The sequence below is a fragment of the Rissa tridactyla genome, chromosome 8 (genome assembly GCF_028500815.1).
Source record: "Rissa tridactyla isolate bRisTri1 chromosome 8, bRisTri1.patW.cur.20221130, whole genome shotgun sequence".
Classification (NCBI taxonomy): Eukaryota; Metazoa; Chordata; class Aves; order Charadriiformes; family Laridae; genus Rissa; species Rissa tridactyla.
Window position 1 is genome coordinate 9,555,387 of NC_071473.1, and position 27,972 is coordinate 9,583,358.

Genomic DNA, 27,972 nt, shown 5'->3' on the forward strand with positions numbered 1-27,972 from the left:
TTAGTTTCCTTAACATTTAAACACTTGGACTTCTAAAGGGAAACAAACCTGAAGAAGCTTGACAGACTCAGACAACTAGTCAGCTTCCATGACAGAAGGCAAGCGGTTTGATTCATTTGGTGGCTATTCCTGAAGACACACATTTAAATGTACCTACAATTCATTCACAGAGAATGACAAATAAGCAAAACTGACTATAAATGGACTTTCTTGCAAGTTTTGCTGGTAAGGAAAGAACCACTGGGTAGAACCATAGGATAACTTAGGTTAGAAAAACTCTACGGAGGTCTGTGTCCAACACTCCTCCTCAAAGCAGGTCCAATTTTGATAAATTGCACAGGGTTATATCCAGTCAATTTAATGATATCTAAGGATGGAGATTATACACTCTCCCTGGACATCCTGTTTCAGCGTTTCACCATTCTCATTCCAAAACAGTATTTCATTTTTTTGAAGAAGCTGAAATGCTGCATGTTTACTCATATATAAAAATTCTGATTTACTATGCAATCAGCTATGAGTACTTAGCCCAGATTTGCTTCGCTAGAAAACATAATAAAATATTTAGCATTTGGTTCTTTTTTTGAACACTCAGCATACAGTTGAAATAATTTCACTTTCATGTAAAGAGAATAACTGAACGGGTTCCCAAGGGACTTGTTTGCTTTCCCTTCCAGCAAGCAGAAGAGTTGATGAACATGATCCTCTCAAGACATCATTGCTCACTTTAAATGGAAGAAAGTTTTAAGCTACAGTGGAAGGCAGTGAATTCCATTTCCTTCCACAACACATAATCACAAATTCATTAGCCCACAGGAATACAAGACACGGTGGTGGAGTGGTTTGTTTTCAATAATTATTTTAAGTGAAAAATCCAGCAGAAGTCTTATTCACAAAAAAAAACCCCACACATCCAACCATATGCCAGAATGGCGGAGGACAGGAAAACACATTTCACCTACTCTTGATCACAAACCTGACACTGCACCCTATAACTCAAGCAAAATCTGTTACTGTTAAAGTAACTGCTTACCTTTTTCAGATCCCATGTACAGATTCTATGAAGAAACAGAAAAAGCAGACTTTTAGAAAACACATGCTCGCTAGCATTACAAGAATGCACAAGATAATTTCACTGCTAATTAAGCCACCAACCATTTAGAAGTAGACCTAAGATCCGAACTAAGAAGCTGAAACTTAGAAACAACTATGAAGTTGTTTGTATTGTTACAAAAAGACAAAGTGATGGCTTCTAAGTATCAACAGACTTTTGGACTCATCTCTAAAACAATCATTGTAAGTGAGAGCTTGCAGTACAGCTTTCTATAATATTGAAACTGAAATTTAGAGGACCAGTATTTACTCATGAAATAATTACAAAACAGCAACATCCAAAATCCAAAGGTCTAGTACAAATAAACAAAACCAGAGAAGTGGCTACTTACAATAGAGAGCTTCTCTGTTGTTGTGTATCTAGCAAGGATTTCACCACGTTTGCTTGACCATGGTTCAAAGTCACTTCCTACTGCTGAGCTGTCATCTTTATCCCGTTTCTTTCGTGTACTATCCTATGAGGAGGGTACAAGTGCAAATGTTAAATACACGTCTGGAAAAAGAAGAGAAGGCTGGTAAAGGTCAACTTAATTGTTCAAGTGATAACTGATCCTTCCAAAAGTTACACCATTAACAAAAAAAATCCATACTTAAATAAATGTCAACATAAGCCAGATAAATATAGTTAAAAAAAAAGAATATACCATTCTACTAACACAGTATGTTTCCTAATTCCATTAACCTCCTAGCTGGTGAGACAAATACATTTTATCCAAGGTTGGCTTTGTAGTTTTGTTTTGGTCAGTTTTTTTTTGATTTTACTTAGTTAAGGTAACCCCCTCCAGTGTTACCATGGTAGCAGTAGTAGTCACAGGATCTGCAGCTGCTGCAAATAATGATAAGGGATCGGTACCATCCAATACACTGCTCAATGGATCCATCATAGAACTAGAAGAGGAGGAGGAGGTAGAAGAAGTACTTCCTTTCCGGTTCATTTTCTTGGTCTTGGATTCAGTAACCTAAAAGAAAAGTTCAAAACTATTACACAAAAAGGCCTTCTCTTCCCCTATTTTCTTTAATAAATCATCAAAATGTCTACAGAACTACAAGAACAACCAATCTAAACTTCTTTCTAGTACCTCTCCTCTACTTTATTGTTTTTCTCCCTCTTCTCCAACCTCTTCCTTGCTATTTGATTTCCTCTGCCAGTCTCATCTTTACTTTTCTTGTACGACACTCAAGCCTGGAACATTAAATCCATTCTTAAGGCCTCCATCTTATCTTCCTACTGACCTTCCTGAGTAGAAGCTGCTGTCCATTTATCATTCATTACCGTATGACTATCATCTCTTTGAAGCTGGATTTTTTTGTACATCCACATTTTTAAAAGCCTCTCATACATTAAAGAGATGATAAATGTTTTAAAGCATACAGCTGACTGGAAGTTAACCCAAAAACAAATCTTACATCAAGCAATTATGAAGGTTATTTGTAATGCAACAATTTGATTTTAAACTTATCCATTATTCAGCATTTAATGCTACCAAGAAAACCCACAAGTTGGAATGCTATATTTGTCAGAAGGAGACTGGTTTTGACACATTATAGCACCAGCAAATTTCTGTAGAGGACAAACAGAATAAACCTTGATGCCTCTAAAACAACAGGCTGCTAACATAGAAAGCAACTTCACTAGTACCACCACTGACTTTAAAAGCCTTTTAATTTTAAAGGAACGGAAGTAAAAAGAGGAACACAATCAGTTTAAATTCACTTTCGTTTTCCGAAAGCACAAAAAGAAACTCACTGTAATGGGTTTTAGTGGGTGGTAATCGCCAAAATCCAAGGGTACAGACTCCAGTTTGCACACTTCAGATTCTGTAACATAGTTTCTTGATCTTGCATGCCTTAAAAAGCAACAGGAAAGGGCAAGTGTATATGCGTATAAATAATCACATACTTAGGACCAGAGATACATATCCTACGTCTATATAGATGTAAGCATATTTACAAAAAGAAATGCATGTTGAAAAACAAGTCAATGTAGAGACCAAAATTTCTCTCTCTACTGAGACACATAAAACTAAAACTGAAGAAATTTTACTTTCAGCCATTCAACTGTATTCTGCCTCTACAGCTGGATTCTCTTCCATTCCATTGTACACCAAAAGGGCAATTTAACCAAGGATTTGTACGTGTGACAGGGTGATGATCTCTTTTAAGATGAATACTCAGAGTGAAGGAAAAAGTTAAGTCTGAAAACACAAGGGAAGAAATCAAAGTGATCATGCACACATATAATGTGGGACTACACAGATTAACTTGTGTAGCTGCAAAGCTCTTCCCTGAGAAATCTATTTCTATCTGTTCACTGCATTCATAACAAAAGTTGTAGAAGTCAAATTATAAAAAAGAAACTATCAGTACTCATATGCTTGCATTGTGGGTAAATCCTTGTATAAAAGCCTTGCCTCGTGTAAGAAAATTAATTATGTCATTAAGTGAAATAAATCACAAAAATATATGTATTTTAGGCTTTATTTTGAATCTGATGTTGAGAGAGAACTGTGGAAACTATGGCCTCCATCTCTACTTAGAAAAAGATTTCATTCCAGAAAATAACATAAATAAAGATATTTGAATAAGATAAAACTGCCACTAGGACCTAACAGTAACACACACTAATTTATCAATCACAGTCTAAGGATACTGCTCTTTTATAAAATAAACCATTCATCCTGGGTTTAATTGCTCAAATATAATTTTATATGTTAAAAAGGCTTTTAAAGCACATTTGACAGTGTAGGAAGGCAAAAAAGGGGGATTAAAACTTCCCTTGCTAGCACTTGATGACAATTTCAAAAGATACTTAAGAGTTATAAATCCCTTCTAACAAGCTTTCTAACAAGTTGTTATCTCTGACAACACACAATTTCACATATGAAATTAATTCCTTTTAATTTTATGGAGTAGTAGTAATGTTTAAAACAGGAAATGAAAATATGAACTCACAAGAATACTTAGGACAGCTGCTTCCTAAAGCAACTGCCATCGTGGCTACCACATGGTACTTTCCTTTAGCAGCAGCAACAGTTAAGTACTATAGTACAATAGTTAAGGCAGAAAGAGATCCAAGTAAAATCTAGAAAAACATATTTGAAAAGGTTTTCTCTCCATTTTACTCTCCATAACTTCTTGTTTTCTTTTTTAGTCTTTGAAACACGCAGAGCAGCTAATGGTTCTTTCCCGTTTCACCCGGGATCCTGAGAATATTTATAGCACACACCAAGGCCTTAGCTGAATGAGTAAAACCAGTGGATACACAAAGGTTTTATTTAGTCAGACTCACAAAGAAAACAAACAGCATTCCCCCCATATAATACATATCTATCCCACAAAAACCAATCCAAACTTTCAAGAATTCCATTGCTGCTCAGAGACCTAACTCAGTAAGAATTTCAGCAGTGCCAAGTAGCCAGCTCTTCTATAGATATTATGTGCCCCCGAAAGAACAGATTCATTAAAAACAAAAAATTAAGAATGAGTTTAATTTATGATTGTGCTACTCCAAGGAGAAGCTTTGACATCTAATGAGATACAACACAGCAAGAGACAGAGACCAGCGAAATCCACATGGTTATTCCTTTTGTTTTCTTGACCTCCAGCTCCTTTTCTTTATACTTGAATGGCCTCTTTAATTTACTATTGTCCCATGATTCAACGATTCTCCGTGCTCACTTGCTTCATGGGTTAATTAGCATCTGGGTGAAAAATCTTTCTACCTCTTTCTGGGTACATAATTATAACATTTCTATTACTCTGCTACAGTTCTGTCAGTATTTCCATACCTCTGCTTTACAGTTATTTCCAACCTAGATGTAAAGAAAAACGTCACCAACAGCTCACACTTGACCCACCACTCCCAGGCCAAAATCAGTTGTACTCTAATTATAATGTAAGGCCATCACTGGGCCTTACGTGTCTAATACACACGTGGGAATGAAGAAGAGCTGTTCACTCTGCAAATAAGTATTTAAAAAGTACATTTACAGTGTGGCTATTCAAGTGATAAGACAGCCTGTAACATAGCTAATATGGGGGACAAGTGCAAGCTTCCTCTGACATCACGTTCCAGTTAGTCTCCAGGGAAAGGAGATTAAGCATTCCTATCTCGGCCACAGCAGCACAGCCGACTTCTGAGAGTAAACAAAAATAAGACTCAGACCAAGCCAGGGTTTCACCCCCAGTGCATGCTGCAAGATAAACCCCGGCTTGCAGGTGCTGTTTTAACAATGGGTTTTAACCTTTTCACGCACCCAAGCACCACTGCAATCGTCACCACTCTATGCCTTCCACGCTTGCTGGACTGATGACCTTTTTCTCTCCTCCCAATAAACAATCTTTTTTCCTGGGACTGCTGGGACTGCTGTACTTCCTCCTTACTCCCACGTTACGGAAGCTCTTCCAACACCCAGCCCACCCTACGGTCCCAGGCGTCTCCCTCGCGCTCCAGGTTCTGCGCAGCAGAACCAGCCATATTACAGAAAACCATGCATTAAAAAATTTTACTCTGGTTCATTATTTCTCCACGGCCACGTCTGCACCAGTAGTACCAGACCTACCGATTAGCTTGCTCATTTGCTGCGTTACGTGAAAATCAATTTGGCAGCATCCCTACCCCTCTGCTCTGTGGCTGCCGTCCTTAGTTTTCATTATATATTGGTACCGCTAGAAATTCCAAAGTTGCAGTCACATTTTTTCCTTTCTGTTTCTGCAAGGTCACTGACCACACAGAGGTTCCACCACAACTACCGACTGCACTGAAAGTATCAACAGTTCCAACAGCCAACTAACGAGTTCGAGCCGTTCTACACACTCAATTTCCTTAGCTACAGAAATTCAAGTTTTAAAGTATTTCATACCCCAGTGAATTTATTTTAAAAAGCATAGCTCTGATGTTTTCATAAAACTTCAACTAGTTTCAGTAACAATGAAACTTCTAAATCCACATTTTTTTCCCACTTTTTTTACACATAAAAGTTTGCTCACACATTAATAACATGGAAGGGAAGTGAGGCAGATGACTTTCAGTGTGACAATATAGATATGGGGGGAACTTTTTGGCAACCTAATGCTCTAATTAGTTCTAACTGCTGCAAGTTACTTTTCTTGACTCATTAGGTTTGATTTCTAGTTTGCTCAGGACTATAACCCATCAGCCACATCAAAACACAGAAGTTTCATATACTCAGTGTGTTATAAGAACATTAGCCTCGGGAGAGTAAGCCTTCCAGAAACAGAAAATAGGCTCATTTGTAAACAAGGACAAGTCTGGAGAAAAATGAACTCTGAACGTATCTTCCTTTACTTGGCCAGAGAAAGAGCGCCTGTTTTACCCTTCCCTTCCATAACAAATACAACTGTAAGTTATTCCACGTCCTGCGCAGTGCGGCTCCCTCAGCTCAACACCCAGTTCCGTGGAAATAGTGTCGCTGGAAGTCGACCTGCCTCTTCAGTTTGCGGCCCTTAAACACCACATCTACTTCTAAAGAGCCTGTGAAGGACAACTAACAGGAGCCAAACTCTGCCGGTAAACTTAAACCCGCTGTACCAAACCTTCCTTCAGCGCGCAGTGACACCGCCCGGCGGGGGAGCGCCATTCCCTCACAGAACGCAAGGGACCCGGCATCCACACCACATCGTGGCCAAGCCACGCCAAAGGCCGGCTGCCCCGCAGGAACCTCCTTGCTGCTAAGGGGAATAACCCACGGCGGGGCGCGGGGCCCCGCGGCCGTCGCGTTTCTCCACAGCCGCCCAGAGCCCAGCGCCCCGGCTCCCCCCGAGGTTCCTTCCCCTCAGGCGAGCGGCCCCGAGCCCCGCAGGGAGCAGCCCCAGCGGCGAGGCTGCCCCGGCCCCGCCTGGGCTGGGGAGCTTCCCTCGCGGGCAGGCCCGGGCGCCCCCCGAGCCGCCGCCGCCTCAGTGCGGCGGCCCCCGGCTGTGAGGGGAGCCGGGGATGATGGCCGCCCTCACGGAGCCGCGGGAACCTGCAGCCCCCTTGGAGCCCGTTACCCGGCCTAGCCCACTCCCAGCACCGCCTGAGGGGCCGGCGGGAGCGCGGTCCCCTCCCGGCACGGGGCCAGGCAGCTCCCAGCCACCCCGCCCGCAGCCTCACCAGGGAAAGGCAGCCATCTTGCCGCCCCGTCACATGACACCGCGGCCAGGCAGCGCCTTCCGCCGCCATTTCCCGCCCCGCCCCGCGGCGGGAAGCGCCGCGCCTCAGGCGGGCGGCGGGGAACGGGGCGGTACGGACCCGCCAGGACGGGCTGCGGGGGCGCCTCTGCGGGCCTGGCGCAGGGGTCTCGTGTGAAATACACAGAACTGGGCCTGGACAGGGCAAAAGACCCTTCCTGCGAGTATCAGTGAGCTGTGAGGTGTCGCACCACAGGGTTTGCCTGTTCCTGATTTTACATCAAGTGATCTTTCAGCCCAGAAAAAGAGAAATGCAGTTCTTTTTAAAGATTTAAAGTTTATTGTGCAGTATGTCTTAAGTAAAAAGCAAGACCAATGAAAATGAAATAAAGTACAAAAATAAATACACTTTTATAATGATATTACAGTTCCACACAAAATAAAAAGACAAAATTAAATATGTATAAATACAAAACACCAAGTACAAAAACAAATTGGCACTTACCAAGAAAAAGGCCTCGTGAAAGTTTAAAAAAAAAAAAAGCCTCGTGCTATGATGTTTTATTACACGTATTGGAAGCATGCTTAAAGAGGTTTAGATGTGAAACCCGAAAAGAAGGTGAGCATTCATTTATACCAACACTTCAGCTAAACCTATTTTTACATCAATATTGCCTATGCTAATAATCACAGCACATAAAACATCTTTTAAAACCCATCAATCTTTAGCACTGTTGTATCAACGGCACATTTTGTCACCTGTGACAGCGGTTACTCCTGTCACTGGAACTTTTCGCCCGCTTGAGAGGTTTTCCACTCTGAAGGAAAGCTGGGAACCGGAACAGCCTCGACGCCTGCTGGGCGAGTGGGAAGCTCACCTGGGGCATTGTCTGTATTATGTCTGAAATTTTAAAGCACCATCCTATTTGTATGCAGGAGGCAGGTCCCCCACTGGTGTAAACTCCTAAATTTACACCATTAAGTGAGCCATCCCCCAAGCTTTCAAATAAACGCCACAGTAAAGAGCGTAATTCTTAAAAGTGTTTAGGCAGCATTTTTGCCATTTGCCAAGTATGCAATTTGGGTAACTTACTGTTACCCAGTAACAGTAAAAATAAAAACATCTGTTTTTAACGATGTCACTAGCTGCAGAGGGCAGACGGGGTGGTAGATAAAAGCCACAACTAGTGCCACAAGCAATGCCACTGCCCGCAGAGATACTCTCTTCATCCCACCATTAATGTTCCTCTTTCATGTTGACTATTTAACACAACAAAATTTTTGGTCAGTCTTTTTTTGTTTTTTTTCCTTATATCCATGTCAACATGTTACAAGCTTTCCAAAGTGAGGGTGTTGTACTGTACCGATACTGGAAACGTCACAAAATATAACCTATTTCACATTCCGGTAGTCAGTTCTCTGCTACTACTGATGCAGAGCAAAAGAGTAAGGACTGCAAAGACTTACACAGCCTGCCTTTTCTCTATCGGACTCTGAACGTAACATCATGTGTCGAGTTCTTTAAAAGACGTTACAAAATTCTGCTCCCCTCAAGTTGAAGGATAATACCCATCAGATGTAGGAAGAGCAAGGTAAATTATGATCTTTTAATGTTAGATTTTTATGAATATGAGAGTGTGTTTGTTGGGATTTGGTAGGGTTCCCCCTCCAAAAATCATGATTTCAGTACAAAGGCGCCTCCTAGATCATGGTAGAAGAGAAACTGCTCAGAAAAATTGCAATTGTCATCAACAAAACATAAAATATCTGAATTACTATTATGGACAATCGTTTTTAAGTCTGAAATGGTAAAACAATTAAAATCTTGCTGTCCGAAATTTTTGTAGAGCATGCACTTCTCTTTATCTTGTCCAAAAGTAGTTTCCATAAGAAAATACAGTAGACAGCAAGGAAAAAAATAATCCTAGGACTCTTTCAGCACAGTGATTTCATCTACCATGTGTATAAATGTGCAGTTTCAGTACAGTCATTGAAAATACGTCTGTCTGCCCACCAGTTAATCCAGATCCGTGTCTGTCCAACTCAGCAGAAATGCAAAACATTTAAGTCATTAGTATTTAAATTGAGGTAAATCTCATTCATATAGAAAGTACATTCAAAAAGGCTGCTGACAAATTCAGGTGTAAGAATTCAGTTTTGTTTGAATTAAGTTTTTGTTTTTTCTTATTTAACTGCTTTAACTTTATATCATGAAAATGAAAATATATACACACAACTAATTTACGGTGGCAATCATACACAGAAATTGCAATTTTAAGTAACGCAAAAAGCGTATGTCAGACACAAGAATTAGTAAGTCACAAAATAACTTAATGTTGCCCTCTGGTGGTCTTTAAATAAACAAGATTATGAATCTTATGTGTACACAGTAGTATGAATATATAATAAGCTTTAACATGCAATTTTTCCACAACTATTAGAGCTTCCCAGGCCAGATTGTATTAATGTGTCATTGTCTGGAAATGACAAAGTATGTTTATAATTTCTAAATATACATAAAGAAGATGAAATATTTGAATCAGTGCTGAGAATGCCATCATTAAAAAATAGTCATTTTATCCCAGTGAATGCTGTCGTCTTAAATTGTCACAACATTTGGCTTCTTTCTTTGGGTTCTTCCTGCATATGCTCCTAAAAATGAAGTAGAAACATTGCCATTTTACAATTAGTAGTACTGTTTTTTTTGTAAAAGGGTTATCCAACAGAAATAGCTGAAAAAGTTTAGGACAATTTTTTTTAAAGCAGCATTATATATTCAGTGGCTACTTTTAAAACAACAGTTTTCATAATATTACACCCAAAATGCCTTACTACCTATAGGTTTGAAAGTAATGACATTTTATAGCGTTTCCTTCCTCAGTAACTATTCCGTCTTCTCTTCTGCTACGCTACATCTACAACTGCAATTCACAAGTTTTTAAAAGATAAGTCATATCACCAAGACAGAGATTAAATGACTGATAAATTTAACTATGCCATGTACTACTTTTAAACAATCAATTAAAAAAATATTATACAAGTCTAATATTTAAAATAACTTTTTCCTTTACCCCAGCTGCCACATTAATAAACCCAGAGACAGCCATAGGTTTCCATGTGTCTATATACATAGCCAGAATTAAACGTGGGGTATGAATATGGTCATCAGGCTGAGCCCTTATGAATGGAAAGCTGCCAAAGTATAAAAATAATAATAAATAAATAAATCTCTCCACATGGAACAAATATATACACACACATATATATATTTAGAAAGCCATATTGTACTATGCATAGCACAAGTATCTTCCAGTAACACGAATTTAGCACTGCAGGCTGCTAAAAAGTAGCACAACTCGGCATTTGTTAGGTTCAGGCAGGTATGGAGAGTGTCCAGCAACGTGAGCAAACATGTACACAAAGCAGTGAAAAGCATACCACGTGGTGCGGAGCAGTGGAAATGGAGGACAGCCACGGAAGAGAAATAATTACCAGGCAATTAAATGAACGTGACAAAGTAAGTGCCAGTCCTTTTCAGGATCTTCAGTCACTCTTTGTCAGAGTTGCAGTGGTTACTTACAGGTGCCCGAGCGCCACATTCAGCACAGTGCAAAGCAGCTTTGGAAATGCCCCCAGAGGCCTTACCGCGGCAGGATCCCTCCCCTCTGCACACCGCTTCCCACTACACAAAAAGGCATTCTCGCTGGCACAACACTCTCCAATGCTGTGCTCTTCGGCTCACCTGCCATCTCATAGGACAAACAACCAGGCTGACAGGCATGAGGCTTTATTAGTGATTTAACACCACCTCTCAACCCTCCTCCAGTCCACTCCAAGTTATATAGAAGTCCCACATACAGAATAGACCATATAGGGAGGTGGAAAATACCCCAGTAATCTAGACTAAGGAATTGAAGAAGCCAAGCTTAATTGAAAAGAGTTACAGTCCTTCCAAATACAATTATCACCCAACCATTTCCAGTGGCCATGGGAGCAATTACATGAGGCCTCTCTCCTGTGACACAGGACTGACCTGCTACTCACACACAGCAGGTCTGACCCTCCCTGAAGCGCTGGCTGGACGCCAACACACAGCACACGCCATCTCACATGGGAAATCTGCTCCTGCTCAGCCTGGACTGAGCAGGAAACGGGACGTGGGAAAGACCAGGCCTGGCCAAGTGCTGCTGCCACCCAGATACTCTGTGTGCCTCATGCCACATATTTCTTTTCCACAACACTTACTCAGACTGGGCAGAAACAAAGGAAATTAACAGGTCTAGTTGCAGCATTAGCCTGATCTCAACCACCTTCTTTCTGATGCAATCAGACCGCATTAAACGCCCTGCCTGGCATGGCTTGCAGGCTATTGACTGAGCATCTCTGTCCTATTTAAAATAATAAACCAAGAATCAACAAATAAGACTCTTTACAGATTTATTAGTTTACACTTTTCCCTTTAACACAGAACTCTGGATTGAAGGAGTACAAACCAACAAAAACTAAATTTAGGATCACCAGTTGATTCCTAAAACAAATGCCCTCTTGACGGAAAAAGGCAACAATCAATCAGAGTGCTATTAAAGCTACAAAGCACTTTGCAGTTTAAAACAACAATCAGAAGAATTTAAAAAAAAGAAAGTAGTAAGCAGTTGGATGAGTATGTTATTATTTTCTTCTGAGGATATGTCTCATGTCTATTTTGAATGCCTGAGTGACATTATATATAAATAGTTGCATTCTACTAACCCTCCTTCCCTTTTGCCCCTCTAATAAGCACAATTTAATTGGGAGTCAGGGATGAATCAAGACAAGAAATTAAATAGAAATATTATGGGTTAGAAGTACAGCAGACTGACATAGTTGCAGATATAAATAAAACTCTGTATTGCCTAGGCTAAACCACTGCTACAAGTCTTTATTTTCTGAAATGCAAACTTCTACTAAAATAAAAGAAGCACGTGCATTTGTTTGGCTTTTTACATTTTCTTTTCAAATTGACTTGAGATTATAGTTTCTATGTCTATGGTCTTTCACAGACAGAATTTGTTGCCTCAATACAGATGATTTTCAACGATCTCTCTTGAAAAGACACTTTATTACTTCAAAAAACAGGTTTAAAAAGAAACTAACAAAAAACCCGCCAACATTCAACATACTGCCAAACCTTTCACTATTCATATTTTACCTATATATAAACAAAACCCTGTTCTATTTAAATGTGTTCAACTTAATGTATTTTCATTATCGAAAAATTATGCAGATTATTTCTTTCATGCCAAATGTTCCCCATCTAATAATTTCAGAATGCACTTCTATTCATTTAGTATTAATAGTCTAAGCTATTTATCAAGGATCATACGGAAGTACTGGTATTATGCCATGGGAACACATGTGATGTCCAAACACTAAGTGAGGTTCTGTGCAACCGGAACTGGGCAGCACACAATTGGTTAGACATATCTCATCTGCTTTAAGTTCCAAGAAGGCCACTGTCAAAGGCATTAAATGGCTTTCCAGATATTCAATAAGTAGCAATAAAGAAAGGCAAAGAGAAATTTAGAGAATATCCCAAAGGATTCTTTTCATTGCCAAGTATCAACTGTCATGACTTAGATTAATTACGACTAAGATAAACTCAGGGACTTACTTAGAGCAGCACACACTGCCAACACAGAAGTGCAAGAGAGAATGCTTTAATTGGATGTCTGATGCCAGACACAAAGGTAAAACACACTGTAGACCATTACAAGCTGAGCATAAATTACATGCGATTGGGGATGGCATCCAAATCTCAACTCATTGCTAAAGACACTGACACCACCCTTATGCTACTACTTTCTTCTACAGCCTCTGTAATACTGTAACTGGTAGAGGTCCTTCCTGTCTTTTCAATAGGCTTCGTATTGATGACAAGTTACACGTGTGTACAGAACTAAGAATCAAATGACATTAAGATTCTAATCCAAGTCTATTTTGACTTCTCAAACAGTTACAGTGAATGTATCTGGCAAACTTTTTTTATGACTGGGCATCTGGCGAGTGAAAGCAAGTGAGCTGTGCAGTACATTCTATACACTACGTTTATAGAATTTGGAAGTGGATGGTTGAGTTACGAGAGCACGTTTGTTTAAAGAGATAGGTTAGATTTAAGACATAGCAAAGCAGGTGCACGAGAAAAGGAAAACAATATATCCCCCATTTACTTTTTCTAGATACTAGTAACTTATTTACTATAAGATCCAAGCACCAATTTTCTACACACCTGAAACAGCCTTGTTAGACACTCTGCTCTCTGGGGCCTTCTTTCTATTTTGCTGAACCCCCTTCATTGAGGTCTTAGGGGTTCTAATTAAATATAAAAGAGTTAATAAGTCACTTGCATCAAAGTTGAAAGGCTGTATCCAAAAATATAAAGACGCTATCAAACTGCATTTGGCATGAAAACATTTTTTACAGTGTCCCACAGAGACTCCTCCTGAGTACATGTACAATTTCTATTGGCATTATTATGGCTTAAGTAGATACATTAAATAGGAGAACATCTCCCCGTGAACAGATTTTTAAAACTCTATTTAAGAAATTTATTCAGTTCAGATACTGTGGCATTACAGTCAACATTTAAAAATATACATATTTCATTAAGTGGAAGCAAAGCTTCATGGAATGAATGTTACAAATAGAAATGTTGGAACAAAGTGAAAATGGAGACAATACGCAAGAGGATGAGAACACTAAATATTTTCTTGCAGTATAAGGTAAAACAAACCTTCATCACTCTCTCAAAATACTGTGAGAAGTAATTATTTTTACTTTGAACAACACTTGCAGTAGTATGTGTAAATATTATTCAGAAATTGCTGTGCTCTTGCACTTCACGTATACTTTCATCTTTAGGCTATAAACATGCTGTGCCCTTACCCTTGTCTGCAGAGCAGTCTATGAAGTGGGGCATTCTGTCCTTGATTTGGTTGAAGTACGCTGTTAGAATACAAACTTTTATTAGCGTTTTTTCCCTCCTCTAAAAAAACAAAAAAAAACCCAAAACAAACCATTCACAAGGAATACCAAATTCTGCATTATGTTTCACATAACAAATTTCAGGAATGCTAACAGGTTCTGCAATGCAGATGCTGCATAGGCAAAAGTGAAAAAGTGACAGGAATTAAAATTCCAGAATAGGATTACTAGTTCTGCTATTTAAAACAAAGAAACCAAAAAGCACACAGATAAAACTCTCTCAACAGTGCTTTGCGTTCCTAGTCATTAATAAGGACATACTGAAAAAAAGGACTGAATCGCTTAAGTCATTGAAGATTGAGGTGTATTAGTAGACAGCACGTCTTCAAAGCTTCTGGGTAAGCATGGGATAAAAATTGTTTAGGGATGCCAAGTATCTGACTTTTTATACTAGAAAGAGGTGCAGACCTCATAAGAGGAGGACTGCTGTCTTCCTGAACAGCAAGTATTGAACACAGAAATTTCGGTGATCTAAGCAAACAATCACACAATCCAGAAGCAAGAACTGTTCCTCACAACAGAAAGCCACTTGTTTTCTGACAGCTTTCTAAAGATAAGATTATCAATAATTACATTGCAAAGTAAAGGGTATTAAGAAAAGTAGTCATGTTAAACTGAAGCTTAAGAGATACTAATGCTGTATCTCAGAGAAAGAACTTGAACCTGAACAGAGATTTAAAGCCATAAATAAATAATTTCCGAAGATAAAATTTCAGAATTGACTCTGAAGAAAATAAACCTTTTCTAACTTCTAATGAGCTAATAATCCCCTTTCACAGACGATGTTAAATCAGATTTCATTACTGTCTGTCATAATAGCACCAGGAATTGAGCTGACTGATGGCAAACCAGCAACACAGATCAAAGAATCTATCATTATAAGACAGTTCTTTAAAAGCATCCTAATACAAGTAATCTTTACTCACCGGCTTTCAGGAGTTTTTTGTTTTATGATTATTTTTTTACTTGGCATTCCCATTTCTGAGGCCCTAGAAAAACAAAAGTATTGAAACATATTTAAATTACAAAATCATCATCTAGGTCTTAAAGAGAAACAGTAAAAGAAATCCTACAACAGGATCCACATCTACATGCAATACTGCCAGAGCAGTGCTACATACAGATTATCACCTTTCACTCATAAGCAAGTGTAACACAACCATTCAGTTTGCTGCGTTGCAGGATAATGCCTGCTATCATCCCCCCAAAAAACTTTGCCAGAGATACTCTACCAAGAACATCTCTTGCTAGGCACTTTAGAAAGACTGATAAAAGAATTTGGAGCACTTTTTACAATTTACAAAATCAGCCATAAACAAAGTGCACGAGGATCATTTTCCTCACCACTGAAATACAGCATAAATGTACAACTTACAAGCAAGAAGTATTTTAAAAGTAAGAGTAGACTACTATTAGTAAATCACCACACACCTGAAGACTTTTTAAATTAATTCTTCCTAGGGGAGATACTAGTTTGCAAAGAAGCTGTTACTCCAAAAACCTCTTTTCACTATTTCCAGTGCCTCCTACCCATCCTCTTGCACTCCGACCCCCCCCACCACCACCACCACAAAGGGAGAACAGCACATACTTCATGTACTTTTTCCTGTCCAGAGATTTCTGTGTAGCTGTTGAAAGCGTCACTCTCTCTCTTGGGCTCTTTACTTTATCCTAAAAAAGGCAAAAGAACCAACAGTAACACTAGTTATTGCTCTTATTGAGCTTAATCCCACTGGACTGCCCCTACTTAAAAAACAAACCAACCCAACAAACAAAACCAACGGTGTTTTCAGTACTGAGTTCACATTCAGGATAAATTCAAATGTTTTTTTATTTTTTTTTTAAATTTAAGGATCTTCCGCATATTATCATATTTTAAATATTTGTGTGCCATAATAAATTCTTATTTAAAGTATGAACTTTTTGTTATTACTTTCACCATGTTTTTCATTCTATTTTTTATACATCTACACATTAAAAGTTTCAACATATTAATGTACTGCAGAGACCTCTTTTTTTATTTGAAGAAAGTTACCTTCAGAAGCATAATTAAATGACAATTTAGATTTAAAAAAACTTTTTACCAGGTGAGGGAGAATCTCTTAAAAGTAAAATGATTCAGTACTTAAGTCTTCAAACAGTTTACATTCTCTTGACTATAACACACCATTTGCCTGAGCATCTTCTCTTTACGAACTTCACGATCATGACGCAGAATATTCATTCTTTCTGATGCTTCTATCGTAAAAAAGATGTCATGGATGTCATATAGAGCAGCTCGCAGCTGGAAAGAATAATTAAAATTTTAATAAAATACTCAGTCAAGTTAACATTCCCATGGTTTTGATCATCAAGCTCTTGCTTTCAATCTAAACATAACACTTGAAAAGATAATTTTGAAATTTCAATGCATCAGCACAAAAACGCAATCTTCTCTTCACAGTCATAATTTAAACCTTTTCCTTTAAACAAAGTCACTGTGAAGGTTTTATGTATTTATATTACAAAGCAGAATAGCTAGGAGCCAAGAAAAAAAAAAAGGTTTAAATTGTGTCACCTGAGCCATTACTCTTTCATGAAGGGACGCATCTTGTGCTGAAACATTTCCTCTTTTTAATGGTGCTTCAGACTGAAAATTTTTTATGAACTCCACAGTATCCTGCGGAAGACAGGAAAATAAGATTAAGCACCAGGCATAATCCTTCACAACAAAGGAATCATTACAAACTGTACACGTAGGATGTACAGTCTTTGTTTGACCTGGACCTTAAGATACTAAGCAATGCAACACTCAAACGTGTTCATGTGACAGACATTCCCAAATTAGTCTGAAAGCAGAAAATGCACTATTTCACCTATCAGTTGAAGATATGAGCAAAAAAAACACAGGAGAAGCTGCACAGTAAAATAACACTGATCTTACTTTTACAGTTTGCTTAAGATGTTTCAGTTTTTCTGTCTGCAGGAGTCTACGAGTGAGAAACCCCTTTGCCACAGCAGTGATCTTATCAAACTTCATTTGTATCTCTGGACTGAAAACCTTAAAAAGAAAAGAACAGTCTTTTAAACATTCAATTAAAAAAAGCAAGAATTATGAATTAATTCTTAAATAACATCAATCACGTGACAAAAGCTTTCAAGTAAGACAAACGCTGTTGATAAAGTTTTGTCTAGGACAGAAGTACCCACCATAATAATAACTTAGCAGAAGCAATATATTGTTATGATTATTTTGTATATATGAACAACAAGAAAAACATCCTATACAGTTCTCTTGTGTAATCAAAGTTGATATAGGAAGGGATACTAAACTTTTCTGTGAGATTTATTACTGCACAGCTATTGTAAAACTACAAGTGTCTTGCAAAAACTAGAGGGCTTTTAAAGTTATAAATAAACCTTTTTTTTCCCTTACCTGAGTCCACCTAGTTTTGATCCTGTTACTCGGCCTAGATACTGAGGTTTTTATAACTCCACTACCTGACGGTCCCCAGAGAAAGAATGAAGTTTCACTTGTTGAAGCAAAGGTATTAGGTGTTGTAGTATGAGCAAAACCTGCATGTAAATCAGAATGTACAGTTCAACACGCGGACTTTGTCCATAAAGTAACGACTATATGTGTGTATGTACATATATACAGAGATACATACACAAACACACAAATGCAGATAAAAATCAAGCACATATATAAACTTGAACTCTGGTTGCAGCCAGGAAGGCTTTTTGGGCTTAAGAACAAAGCAGCTCCCAGTGCTGTTCTTATTCACAAAGCACCTCAAAGAAAATGTTTTTAAAGTGTTTAATGTTGCTATCATGGATCCTAAAGATGAATAAGGAATAATTCAGCAATTTTACTCTCAAATTAAAAGTTCCTTTGCTGTTTGACTACTAGAATACCCAGTTTCCATCTGTGGTAAGTGGACGTTAATACAATCAAGAAACAGAACTCATCTCAGAGGTAGTAGCTTTGTTTACAAGGTCAATTATAGGCAAGAAGAAATCTGAGTATTTCCAATTAATTTCTTAGCAAAATTTGCTAAACAGAAGACAAAACAAAACATTTCATAATGTTCTGGAACAGGTGAGAGGCAGTCCATCAGCTACAGCTGTACTTCCTTGCAATCAGGACCCCTTGGCAGAGCCCTCCTAATCCTCCTACACAAACTGTGCAGCTACCTGGCATGAGGATGAACCTTCTGTGACACGATGCAAATCCACCTCCTCGTCCTTGATCAAATGACTTTACTCAGCTTGTTTTCCTCAAACATGCTCTATAACAATTATACACAAATGTAATATATGCAACAGTAAAAGGATGGCTGAAACTGCGCTAAATGTCAGCTAGACAAAGATGCAACACACAATGTTTTACACATGCTGTCAACAGCTGAAGGCAGCAGCTGCCCACATCTCCTGACCAACAAGCACCCTACAATAGGAACCCTGCATTTATCAATGCGGTGGGGCAGCTGGTCCAGTCAAGCACTGTAGAACAAAATATATCGCAACATTTAATCTATATTCTACCCTCTCATTTTTACCAATGCTGGTAGAGTTTGCATTATGGACTGTCTCCAGCTGAGACTGCACACTTTCCAGGAAGCCGCTTTCACTTTTTTTCCTCCACTCCAACTCCATCCTGCTGTTAATATTCACTTTGGAAATTTCTATTTCTGTTGTAGCGACCTTCTTTCCTTTCAACTTTCTCTCATGCTCTTCCAGTTCCTACAAAAGAAAGAATCATCTATAAGACTATTTTTCTAACCCTGCAAAGCAGTAGTATATACACTTTAAAACCAACTGCTTCCTGACAAACTGCCATACAACACACACATCCTTAGCTTAGAATTTTTCCTCTTTTTACCTTACCTTCTGCAATTTCTCCTGTTCTCTCTCTTGTTCAGCTATCAGAATCGACAGTTGTTGTGCATGCTGTTCTTCAAGTCTCTTCCTCATTTCTTCAAAGGCCAACATTTTAGTTTTTAAAATATCTTCTGAGAAGATACATTACAAAGAATCAAGTATTAAATAATTTCTATGTGATCTTTGCCACAGACATACATGCTTTTAACAGCAGTAATTTGCATCGTGAGTAAGAAAGTACAACGTATCTTTGATATCGGGTTTCCATTATGTATTGCAAAGAACCTTGATATCAAGTTTCCATTAAGTACTGCTAAGAACCTCATCAGTTACTACAGTCTTTCAAAATATTTGCATGTTGATATCTGTGGGATAAGCACATGAATAGGACAGCAGTAACACCAACCGAGCCTGTATTAAAATAAGGACACAAAAATCTAGTTCCAAGAATAACATACCTACACTTGCTTGAGCGAATTAAAATCATTTATGCCACTTCAGCTTGATTTGGTAGAGACACATAGAGATGTAACAGTCTTCAATTCGAAGAAAATACCTATATAGTGATTTGCAACCTATTAAAAGGTATTTTCTTTACTTTTACACAGGCTATCTTTTCTTTTAGTAGTCTTATTTAGACCTCATGGAATAAGGCATATTTTTCTGAGTAAAACTAAATTCCAATTTCTACTTTCAAATGGGAAATTAATATTTGTGCTGTCAAATAATACCCTTGAGAATAAATACAGAATTCACAAAACTGATAGACAATGTTTTTGATGATGTTTCCTCATAATTTTTTTAATCAAGTATTTGTTACAAATAACTGTTTTAAGACCTTTGACTCCAAGGGACTCCTAAGACAGCAATTACACCATTCTGTAACAGTTAAAAAACTTCTGAACTAGCAAGCTGAATTTCAGAATTTGTCATTAATTAAAAATTAGAGAAATAATGAGGTTACTGAAAAAAAGATAATTTACACTCAATAAAATGTTAGCCTTTTGATATATACACATACTTAGAAACACCAATGACTAACGATCATTGGGGTTTTTTTTCCTGAAAGATTTATAAACTGAGAAGTTTAAGAAAAAACATCAACTACAGGAAATCTTTTACCTTTTGCAATACTATCAGGGGCTGTATTCTTGGTAATGTAAACTGATCCCACAGGATGTTTCTGTTCTTGTAACCACTGCTTCTCTTGTTCTTCCATTCCAACTGTTAGAACACAGGGAGTGTTTTCTTTTTGGCAGTTCTCAGTGTCCAGATCAAGTCTACGTTTTACCTTTTCAAAATTATTTTCTAGAAACTGCTCATTTGCTGGGGAAATACTTGGAGTGTCCATCTGCTTTTGCATGCTCTTGCTCTGCATTAGTAGGGGGGATGGGTTTTCTACATCGTAAGATTTATTGAGTTCTATTGGAGAATTACATTTAGTATTTTCTAGCAAACTAGATGGTTTGGTTTCATTCACAGTGAGGACCTTCTGCGTTACTGTAGACTGACTGATGGCAAATGGCTCATTCAATTTTGGAGCTACAATATTAGTGCTAGTCTCTACTTTATATGGCCCTCTGCTGTCCGTCACTACCTGTCTTTCCACTGTAGCCGACAATGTTCCTTTGCTTTCGAAGAGCCCAAAGGAATGGCGATTTGGTTTGCCAACCCTCAGCCCATCACAGGGGCCTGAAGAATTCCTGTTGATTCCAGGAGCTCTGCTAGGGCAAACCATAGTGAAGTCCACCATGAACTTTGGTGCTGATTCAGACACATTATTTTTATCAGCAATATCTTGCATGATTAAATCCATCGCTCTACCCTTGCCTTTAGGACTTAACTCATAAGCATTCACAGGGTTATTTATAACAATGTGTCCCATTGATAAAGGTCTCGGGCGCCTTCGGTGCATTTTAGGGCTCATGCTTGGCTCTGGGCTCGGCAATTTGGCATAAGAGCCTGTGAGGCTCCTGACAATGCTACTGTCACGATCAAACATAGAAGTCTTTTTAAATTCTTCGTCCGAATCTGAATCCACGAATGGGGGTGTTCCAACTCTCATTGGTATGTCCACTTTAGAAAAACTGGATAAAGTTGACATACTTGTGTTACTTGTATGAGTAGAGGCACCTTGGAGAAGGGTATTTGATTTATTAAGACTGGGTTTATCAAGCGTCAGAGTGGTGCAACTTCTGCCTATGAGCTTTACTCTTTCTTTCACAGAGTCCGTTGTTTTAACGCCGTCATTTTCTTTATCTGAATGACTTTCACTCATACTTCTCTTTGAAGTATTTTTTGAGCTACGCTTTGTCTGCTCTTTCTCTATACATTCCCTAGATTTCTTCATCAGGTTCTGAAGACTCATGACATATGGATCTTGGACTTCCTCATCTGATGGTGGGACTCCTAGTCCCTCTTGCTTTTGCAAAGCATGTGACGCAAGCTTGTCATTCATGTTGTCAGGAGATTCAGCCCTTGGACAAGGTATGTCTTTTGAGAAGTGACTCTCAGTTTGCTTTGAAAAGACATTTTCTTCTGCTGCTTTAACTACTTCTGCCACATTTGGTGTCACCTGCCCTGCAGTGTCTGCTGGCATAAGTTCTGGTGTCTTTTTAAGCTCCGTGGAACCATGCCTTTCAGGAGAACATGCCACATTGACATCTGACAGAGCTGTGAATTCAGTTGAAGCTTTTGAATCTGAATCAGGGAAAGTATTTTCAGCCTCCTGTGCATTCACATCACTCATGCTAGGTTCTTTCCTGATCTGCAAATAAAAATTGAAAAAAAAATCATACATTTTCAATTAAATCTCCTCAGATTCTCAAATTTCTGCAAGCTTCACCTGAATTTAAGAAGAAGAATGCTACCACCTTAAAACCAATAAAAATTTTCAGTTCAACTGTTACTGATTTCCTACAAATTACTTACGATACGATACAGAGCTCTTCACAATAAGAGGTTATTGGAATTAAAATATACATTTGAATAATGGTCCACTCAGCATTTTTACTGATACCAAGTATATGAATGCAAAGATGCTCTTTTCTTCATAAGGCAATCTGGATATATTCAAATAATTTTATGGCTTCAAATTATCTTGCAAGATTCCTCTTAAAATATGAAAACATGTTTATATCAAATAGGAAATGTAATTGAAAAATTTCAGAATGAAATATAGACTAACCTCTAGACAACTAAGAGCAAATCAACAAAATGCCTAATAAAAAAGTGGAACTATAAAATAATTTGTTCATTTCTTTACTAATCCAGAGACAATTAAATATAAGTTTTCAGTTGTCAAGTAACTGGAAAACCAACTTCATTTAAGCGAGAATTAAATGCTACTTCTAGCCAGCATTTGTTTAAAAGGATTTTCACACTAAAATTATCCTACAGGTTATCATATGTGTTGCAACTCAATTATCAAGGGAACACCTTTGGGGGAAAAAAAAAAAAAAAGCTACCTTATTTTTGTATTGAATATATATGTTCCTGGTCTACTCTTCAAATCCCAAGCCAGATGACTGTTGCCATGTACACTCCAGTAAACAATGCAAACAAGTAGGTTTTGTTTGCCACCTTAGTAACTCAACAAATTCAGCATTAATGGTACTTGTTTAAGCAACAGGTTAATGTAAAGACTGTATTACAACTGTTTCAAAGACAAATAGTCCTGCTTGATTAGATGTATTTAATATTCTTTTCAATTTAAACCTCTACTAAATTCATCATTGAAGCTGCAAAGAAAACAAAATAGTTGCAGTAAAATTATAAAGCACACAACAGAATTACGAATTGTTGCAAAGGTAATTTTAATTCTGTAATTGTAAGGTTGAAAATAGATTATTTTCTGATTAAACTACAAGCCTGCAAATAAAGCAAACTCTAACACTGCTGGTTTTGTTCCATTTGCTTTTTACAATCTAGCTGTTTCAAACACAGTTACAAAAGCAACAGTCAGTCATCTGGTGTGGTCCGTTTTTCACATATACCAAAACAAGCAGTGAAAAGCAAGTCCCGTGCATTACAATGAACGTAGATATTATCACTAAATAGTCAATTATCAGGTAATGTAGCATGAAATACTAGCAAATGCTGGTTCTGCAGAGTTAACTGCTATTAATTTCATGTTTATACTGGTGAATACTTAAACCCCAGCACTTTCTCAAGAAGTCTATAAGCAGAGGTTTTCTGTAAAGCTGTAAGAAGGCTTTGGACTAACACTACCTGAACATTTTCCAGAATCTCCTGGACACGATTCAATAAAGCTCTTTTTCGGGAGTTCTGTCTCCAGGCCTCTAGATCCAGTGCTTTCTGTTTATACTGCTGTATTTCCTTTTTCTTTTCAAGGCTAAGCTGCAAAACAGAGTGTAAGAAACATGGTTTATATCACTAAATGCAAATTTCAATACAGAATTCCAGAAATAAATTTGAAACAAAAAACGAAAACAAAATAATAGATGAACAACAATCACCTGAGACTTTTGTGCACATTTTAAATGCCAGTTTCTTTTTAACCAATTATACTTTTTTTTTAATGGAAGACGCACAAAATGCCTTCTTGGCACACATGCAAATGAACGTGAATTTAGAAGATCATTTATAAAAAATCTGCATGAACATTACATGCTACAGTACCAACTTCAAATGACACAGCACTCAGACCGCAGGACAGGTCTTTCCCTGTCCTCTATGGAGATGGGAGGTTTGGGCATCCTGTAGAGCTCTCTGTGACCTATCTTCCTACCCATACTCAAACTATTAAGCTTTCTTGAACCAGAGGTGAATTTCACAACATGACAGAAATGCATGCAAGCAGCCTTCTGGATCCTTTCAGAAATCAGAGTCTGAAAATCTTCCAAGTTAGTACTTTAGAATATGTAGTTTGGATAAAAGTCAAAACTAGATCTACAAAACTACTTCTACAAGAAATGGTTTCACGAAGTTCTACAAAATTAAGTAGTCTCAAGTCAAATTATGCATTTCTTCTATGAAACCTTAAAATATCAGCCCACTTGGAAATGAAAAATATTACAGTATATCATTTAGTCTCCAACGTATCATGATTTTTGGAGATCGTGGTTAAGAGTCTCTCCATTCAAACCTCCCACCACTGAAACAAGGAAGTCAGCTGCACTGTTGCACAAACTACCCACAGTCTTCTGCTTGGCTCTGTTTGCATTAAGCATAGAATGACTTAACATAATTGATGAGCCTGTGAAATACATTAGAGGAATCTGTAAACACATGCAAAAAAGAGAATTACTTAAAAGCTTTTTAACTACCTCAGTATATCCTATTTGCACTTTTTTTTTTTTTGGACATTTTTAAACAAACTCACTTCAATATTTGGAATGTCAATATGATTTTACATGATGTTAAGCCCAGCAATAACATTAATCTATTTAATATCACAAACATTTTTACTCCCCTTGTAAGAAGGGTAAGAAGATAACAGGTTTCAAGAAATGGAAGCAAATGTAGTCAATGTCAAAAAAAGTGTACTTTACCCCTTTACTTAGTAAAATTAAGGCTAGGAATAATTAGAATACACAAAGCAGTAGGCCAGATGATACCTCAAACTGTACCTTCAGTAGAATCATTACGTGTGGACATCAAAGCTAGTGCCAATAGCACAGTTAGCACACCAGGGAGGAAACGAAAAAAAAAAGAAAAAGAAAAAAAAAAAAGCCTTACCAGAGGGGAAAGCACAGGAACTCCATGGAATTGAATGAGGGAGGTATTTTTGTGCTGAACAGTGAAAGAGGTTTCTTTTTTTATTGCCTCTTCTTGGATTCTGGAAAGATGCTTCCTACAGAATATTTCATAGTCCTCCATCTTCATGTTAACTAAGCTGCAAAGAGTAATAACATTACTCTTCTATGTAGTTCCAAGACCACGAAGGGAAAACAGCACAACTAATTCTGTATCACTATATTCTGGGAAGCAAATTATACATCAGAAAACTCAATTAAGTTTCTCTTCTTCCTATCATTAACAAAAGCTGCAAAGCTGTTATTTTTTTCCCATGTAAAAACAGAATTTGCATAAGCAAAAAAAGATGATCACAGGTACACTGAGATGAAAGCAAGCATTGAGATAATAAAGATTTACAAAACAAGACACGCTACAGATAATCTTGACAACTTCCATCAAACATTAAGCCTTTAAGGTCTCCAACAACTATCAGATAGATCCTATCAACTCTAAAAAAACCCCAATAAATATAATTGCAGCCAAATTAAAAAAAATTAAAAGAATTAAGATGGTATTAAAAGAAGACCAGCCTTTATATTTAGGGCAATGAGAGGAATTTATGTCTCACTCCCATGAGCCTCCTCCTCCATACAACCCTGTATGAATAGCCGCCAACGCTTCCACCAAAAAAACAAATTGCAGCCTCGTTTCCTTAAAAGAGCCTCCATATTTCACGCTGCCCGTGCCTACCGGAGTAAAAACAGAGCAAAGCACCACCTGCCAAGGCCTGACAACGCTTTTGTTCCCCTCGCACACCCCCTTCGGCCGATTACTGCCTTCTTCCCGCCCGCTACGAGCGCACCGAGCCCCCTTGACCGCCCCGGCAGGAGCCCAGCTGCCGGGCCCGGGGGACAGCCACGCCTCGCCCCTCCTCTCCCTTCGGCTACCCAGCCCCACACTTGCTCCACACCGGCTCCCGGGAGGCGGCACCGGCGGGCCGGGCCCCGCGGCCCTCCCCGCACCACGGCCGCTGCCCCCCGCGGGACTCGGCCCGGCACAGGGCCCTCCCCCGCGAGGCCCCGCCGCTCCCGGCGAACCGCTCGGTACCTGCGCGGAGCCCGGAGCCCCAGCCCGGCCGCTCCCGGCCACCCTGCACGGCGCTGCCCCACCGCCTCCAGGCAACGGCCCGGCGCCGCCGCCCGCAACACTACCGGCCCCGGCGCCCACCGCGGTTCCGCTCCGCTCCGCCTTCCGCGGGGCGGGCCGCCGGCCGGGCACCGCCTTCTCTTGGGCCGAGAATTTGGGGACAAAACCCTCTTGATTTTGTTTCGAAAGGATGTGAGCTAGATCTACAAACCCCTTCACATAACCCAGCCCCGCTGGACACGTCTGTGATCTTTGGGGGAGCTCGCAGACAAAGGCAGCTCCAATTTCCAGAGGTTCGAGGTGGGGTTGATGGCCATCCTGCTACTCTAGGACTCCAAGACAGGTTCCCCTGTGGGCACGGGTGAAGCCTATTCTGCTTTATCACATTACGTACCATGTGGCTGTGCAGCCCTTGGATAGTCAGGGCCAGAAATGCGCTGGCAGCAGGTATCGGTTTCGCTGGATGCGCTGTGATGAGAAAGATAAACGTGAGAACTTGCTAAGGCGGTCTGCGAGGATAATACAGCCGTGGCACCCCAGACATCCCATCCCTCCGCAGGGAGGCAGCTGATACCCACCCACGGGGCAGGGCAGGCAGAAAATACACACTTGTTTGCCAGCACTCGGCCCAGGGAAAATGAATTTAAATTTATGGAAACATCTAGTTCCCAGGGAGCATTTGGAGATGTTAAAGCTGTCGCTCTTGTTTCAAAAAACAACTCCTTCATCTGTTACGTCTTCAACTTGTTAAACATTATTGAGGGTTTATTTAAATCTTCATCTTAAGTCTTAACAAATGCTGCTGTGTATCAAAAAAATTTTAAATACACAAGACATTTAATTACACATTCCATTATTCGTTATGTGTCTGCATATATATGTTTGATTTTTCTTCAGGTACACATAACAGAAGCACTAAACCATAGATAGAAAAAAATATATAAGATGCTCAGAACCAGCTAGGACGATATGTGACATATATTTATCTCAGCTATTTAAAAAAAAAATTAAATCCAGTTTAGAAGATTTCCTGTTACACCTCTGGCTGGCAAGAGTTCCTCACTGCAGAGTCAGTTCCTTCCCATTGAGAACACAAAAAAAACCCCCAAAAAAGTCAAAAAACTCATTTATGTTAAGACAAACCATTTCCTCTGCTTCGCTGTTCTTTTTCTAGACTAAACAAGCCCAGTTTCTTCAGCCTTCACTGGTTTCCCTGTCTTGTTGCTCTTTCCTCTGGATTCTTTCCAGTTGCTTATGCTTTTTCTCACACACAGTGGTAACAGCGGATGGCCCTCCCCACCAGAACCTTCTCATAGAATTGTTTTGCTTGGAGAAGGCCTTAAGATCATCAGGTCCAACCTTTAACCCAGCATTGCCAAGTCCACCACTAAACCGTGTCCCTCAGCACCACAGCTACAGGTCTTTTGAATACCTCCAGGGACGGCAACTCCACCGCTTCCCTGCGCAGCCTGTTCCGACGCTTGACAACCCTTTCGGTGAAGAAATTTTTCCTTATATCCAATATGAACCTCCCCTGGTGCAACTTGAGGCCGTGGGAGGGAGCTGTGGGCCCTGGCACAGCTCAGCTCTCCTCACAGGATCAGGCCTCGGCTTTAGTTCATGAGCAGGCATAAATGGATAGCTAGCTATATAATATACACAATATATAACATTGTATACAGAAATAAAATAATTAACTGGTAAATAACTAATATTAATATTATATTTTAAATTAGTTAGCTGGCATAGTTGGGAACCCCCCCAACACACTTTCCAGACAAGAAAGTCTTCAGTGACTCTGCGCAGCGGTACCTTCGCTTCAACTAACTCCATTTATTTTTTACCTGCACCGTTTATTTACCTGCGATAATCCATGTTTTCTGGCAGCGCCCCTCCCACCTTCACCTGAGGGGCTTTCCCCGCCCCGGGACGTGCCGGCCCCGCCCCTCGGCGCGCGCCGGAGGGCGGTGCCGAGCGGGGATTGGCTGGCTGTGACGGCGG

The 27,972-nt window shown here is 39.2% G+C and overlaps 2 protein-coding genes across 9 annotated transcripts in view; both read right to left on the minus strand.

Annotated features, from left to right (window-relative positions):
• The window catches only part of VPS35L (VPS35 endosomal protein sorting factor like), a 54,783-nt gene extending 47,462 nt beyond the window's left edge, over nt 1–7,321 (minus strand). The window contains exons 1-5 of one of the 4 annotated variants that reach the window (XM_054212922.1): nt 7,226–7,321; nt 2,861–2,960; nt 1,905–2,072; nt 1,446–1,568; nt 1,034–1,058 (exon numbers count right to left, since the gene is read on the minus strand). In XM_054212922.1, the coding sequence (XP_054068897.1) occupies nt 1,034–1,058; nt 1,446–1,568; nt 1,905–2,072; nt 2,861–2,960; nt 7,226–7,242 (433 nt within the window). In that variant the 5' untranslated portion in view covers nt 7,243–7,321. Of the gene's footprint in view, nt 1–1,033; nt 1,059–1,445; nt 1,569–1,757; nt 1,858–1,904; nt 2,073–2,860; nt 2,961–6,669; nt 6,894–7,225 lie in introns of those variants that run through there. The other 3 variants (XM_054212921.1, XM_054212923.1, XM_054212924.1) reach the window with 3 other exon arrangements.
• Nucleotides 7,322–7,559: 238 nt separating this feature from the next.
• On the minus strand, nt 7,560–27,910 carry CCP110 (centriolar coiled-coil protein 110). 5 transcript variants are annotated; one of them, XM_054212916.1, is made up of 16 exons: nt 27,833–27,910; nt 26,366–26,439; nt 24,826–24,982; nt 23,356–23,484; nt 20,248–21,892; nt 19,132–19,253; nt 18,804–18,987; nt 17,678–17,817; nt 17,186–17,302; nt 16,820–16,921; nt 16,430–16,546; nt 15,854–15,933; nt 15,189–15,251; nt 14,164–14,223; nt 13,508–13,590; nt 7,560–9,894 (listed from the first exon to the last, which is right to left on the minus strand). In XM_054212916.1, exons 3-16 carry the CDS (start codon nt 24,970–24,972, stop codon nt 9,842–9,844), a joined length of 3,042 nt encoding a protein of 1,013 aa, XP_054068891.1. In that variant the 5' UTR covers nt 24,973–24,982; nt 26,366–26,439; nt 27,833–27,910; the 3' UTR covers nt 7,560–9,841. The 5 variants fall into 5 exon arrangements, with proteins under 5 accessions (XP_054068891.1, XP_054068890.1, XP_054068892.1 ...); XM_054212915.1 differs by having other exon boundaries at nt 19,132–19,256; XM_054212917.1 differs by lacking the exon at nt 13,508–13,590 and having other exon boundaries at nt 19,132–19,256.
• Between the last annotated feature and the right edge of the window lie 62 nt (nt 27,911–27,972).

What these genes read in the sequence shown, in the direction of transcription:
- CCP110 (XM_054212915.1), bottom strand. Translation starts at nt 24,972, where the DNA reads ATGAAGATGGAGGACTATGAAATATTCTGTAGGAAGCATCTTTCCAGA. An exon ending in ATCTTAAGCAAACTGTAAAA is followed by an intron (nt 16,922 to 17,185) that starts GTAAGATCAGTG and finishes TGTCTTCCGCAG; the next exon opens with GATACTGTGGAGTTCATAAA. An exon ending in ATGAAAGAGTAATGGCTCAG is followed by an intron (nt 16,547 to 16,819) that starts GTGACACAATTT and finishes TATTCTTTCCAG; the next exon opens with CTGCGAGCTGCTCTATATGA.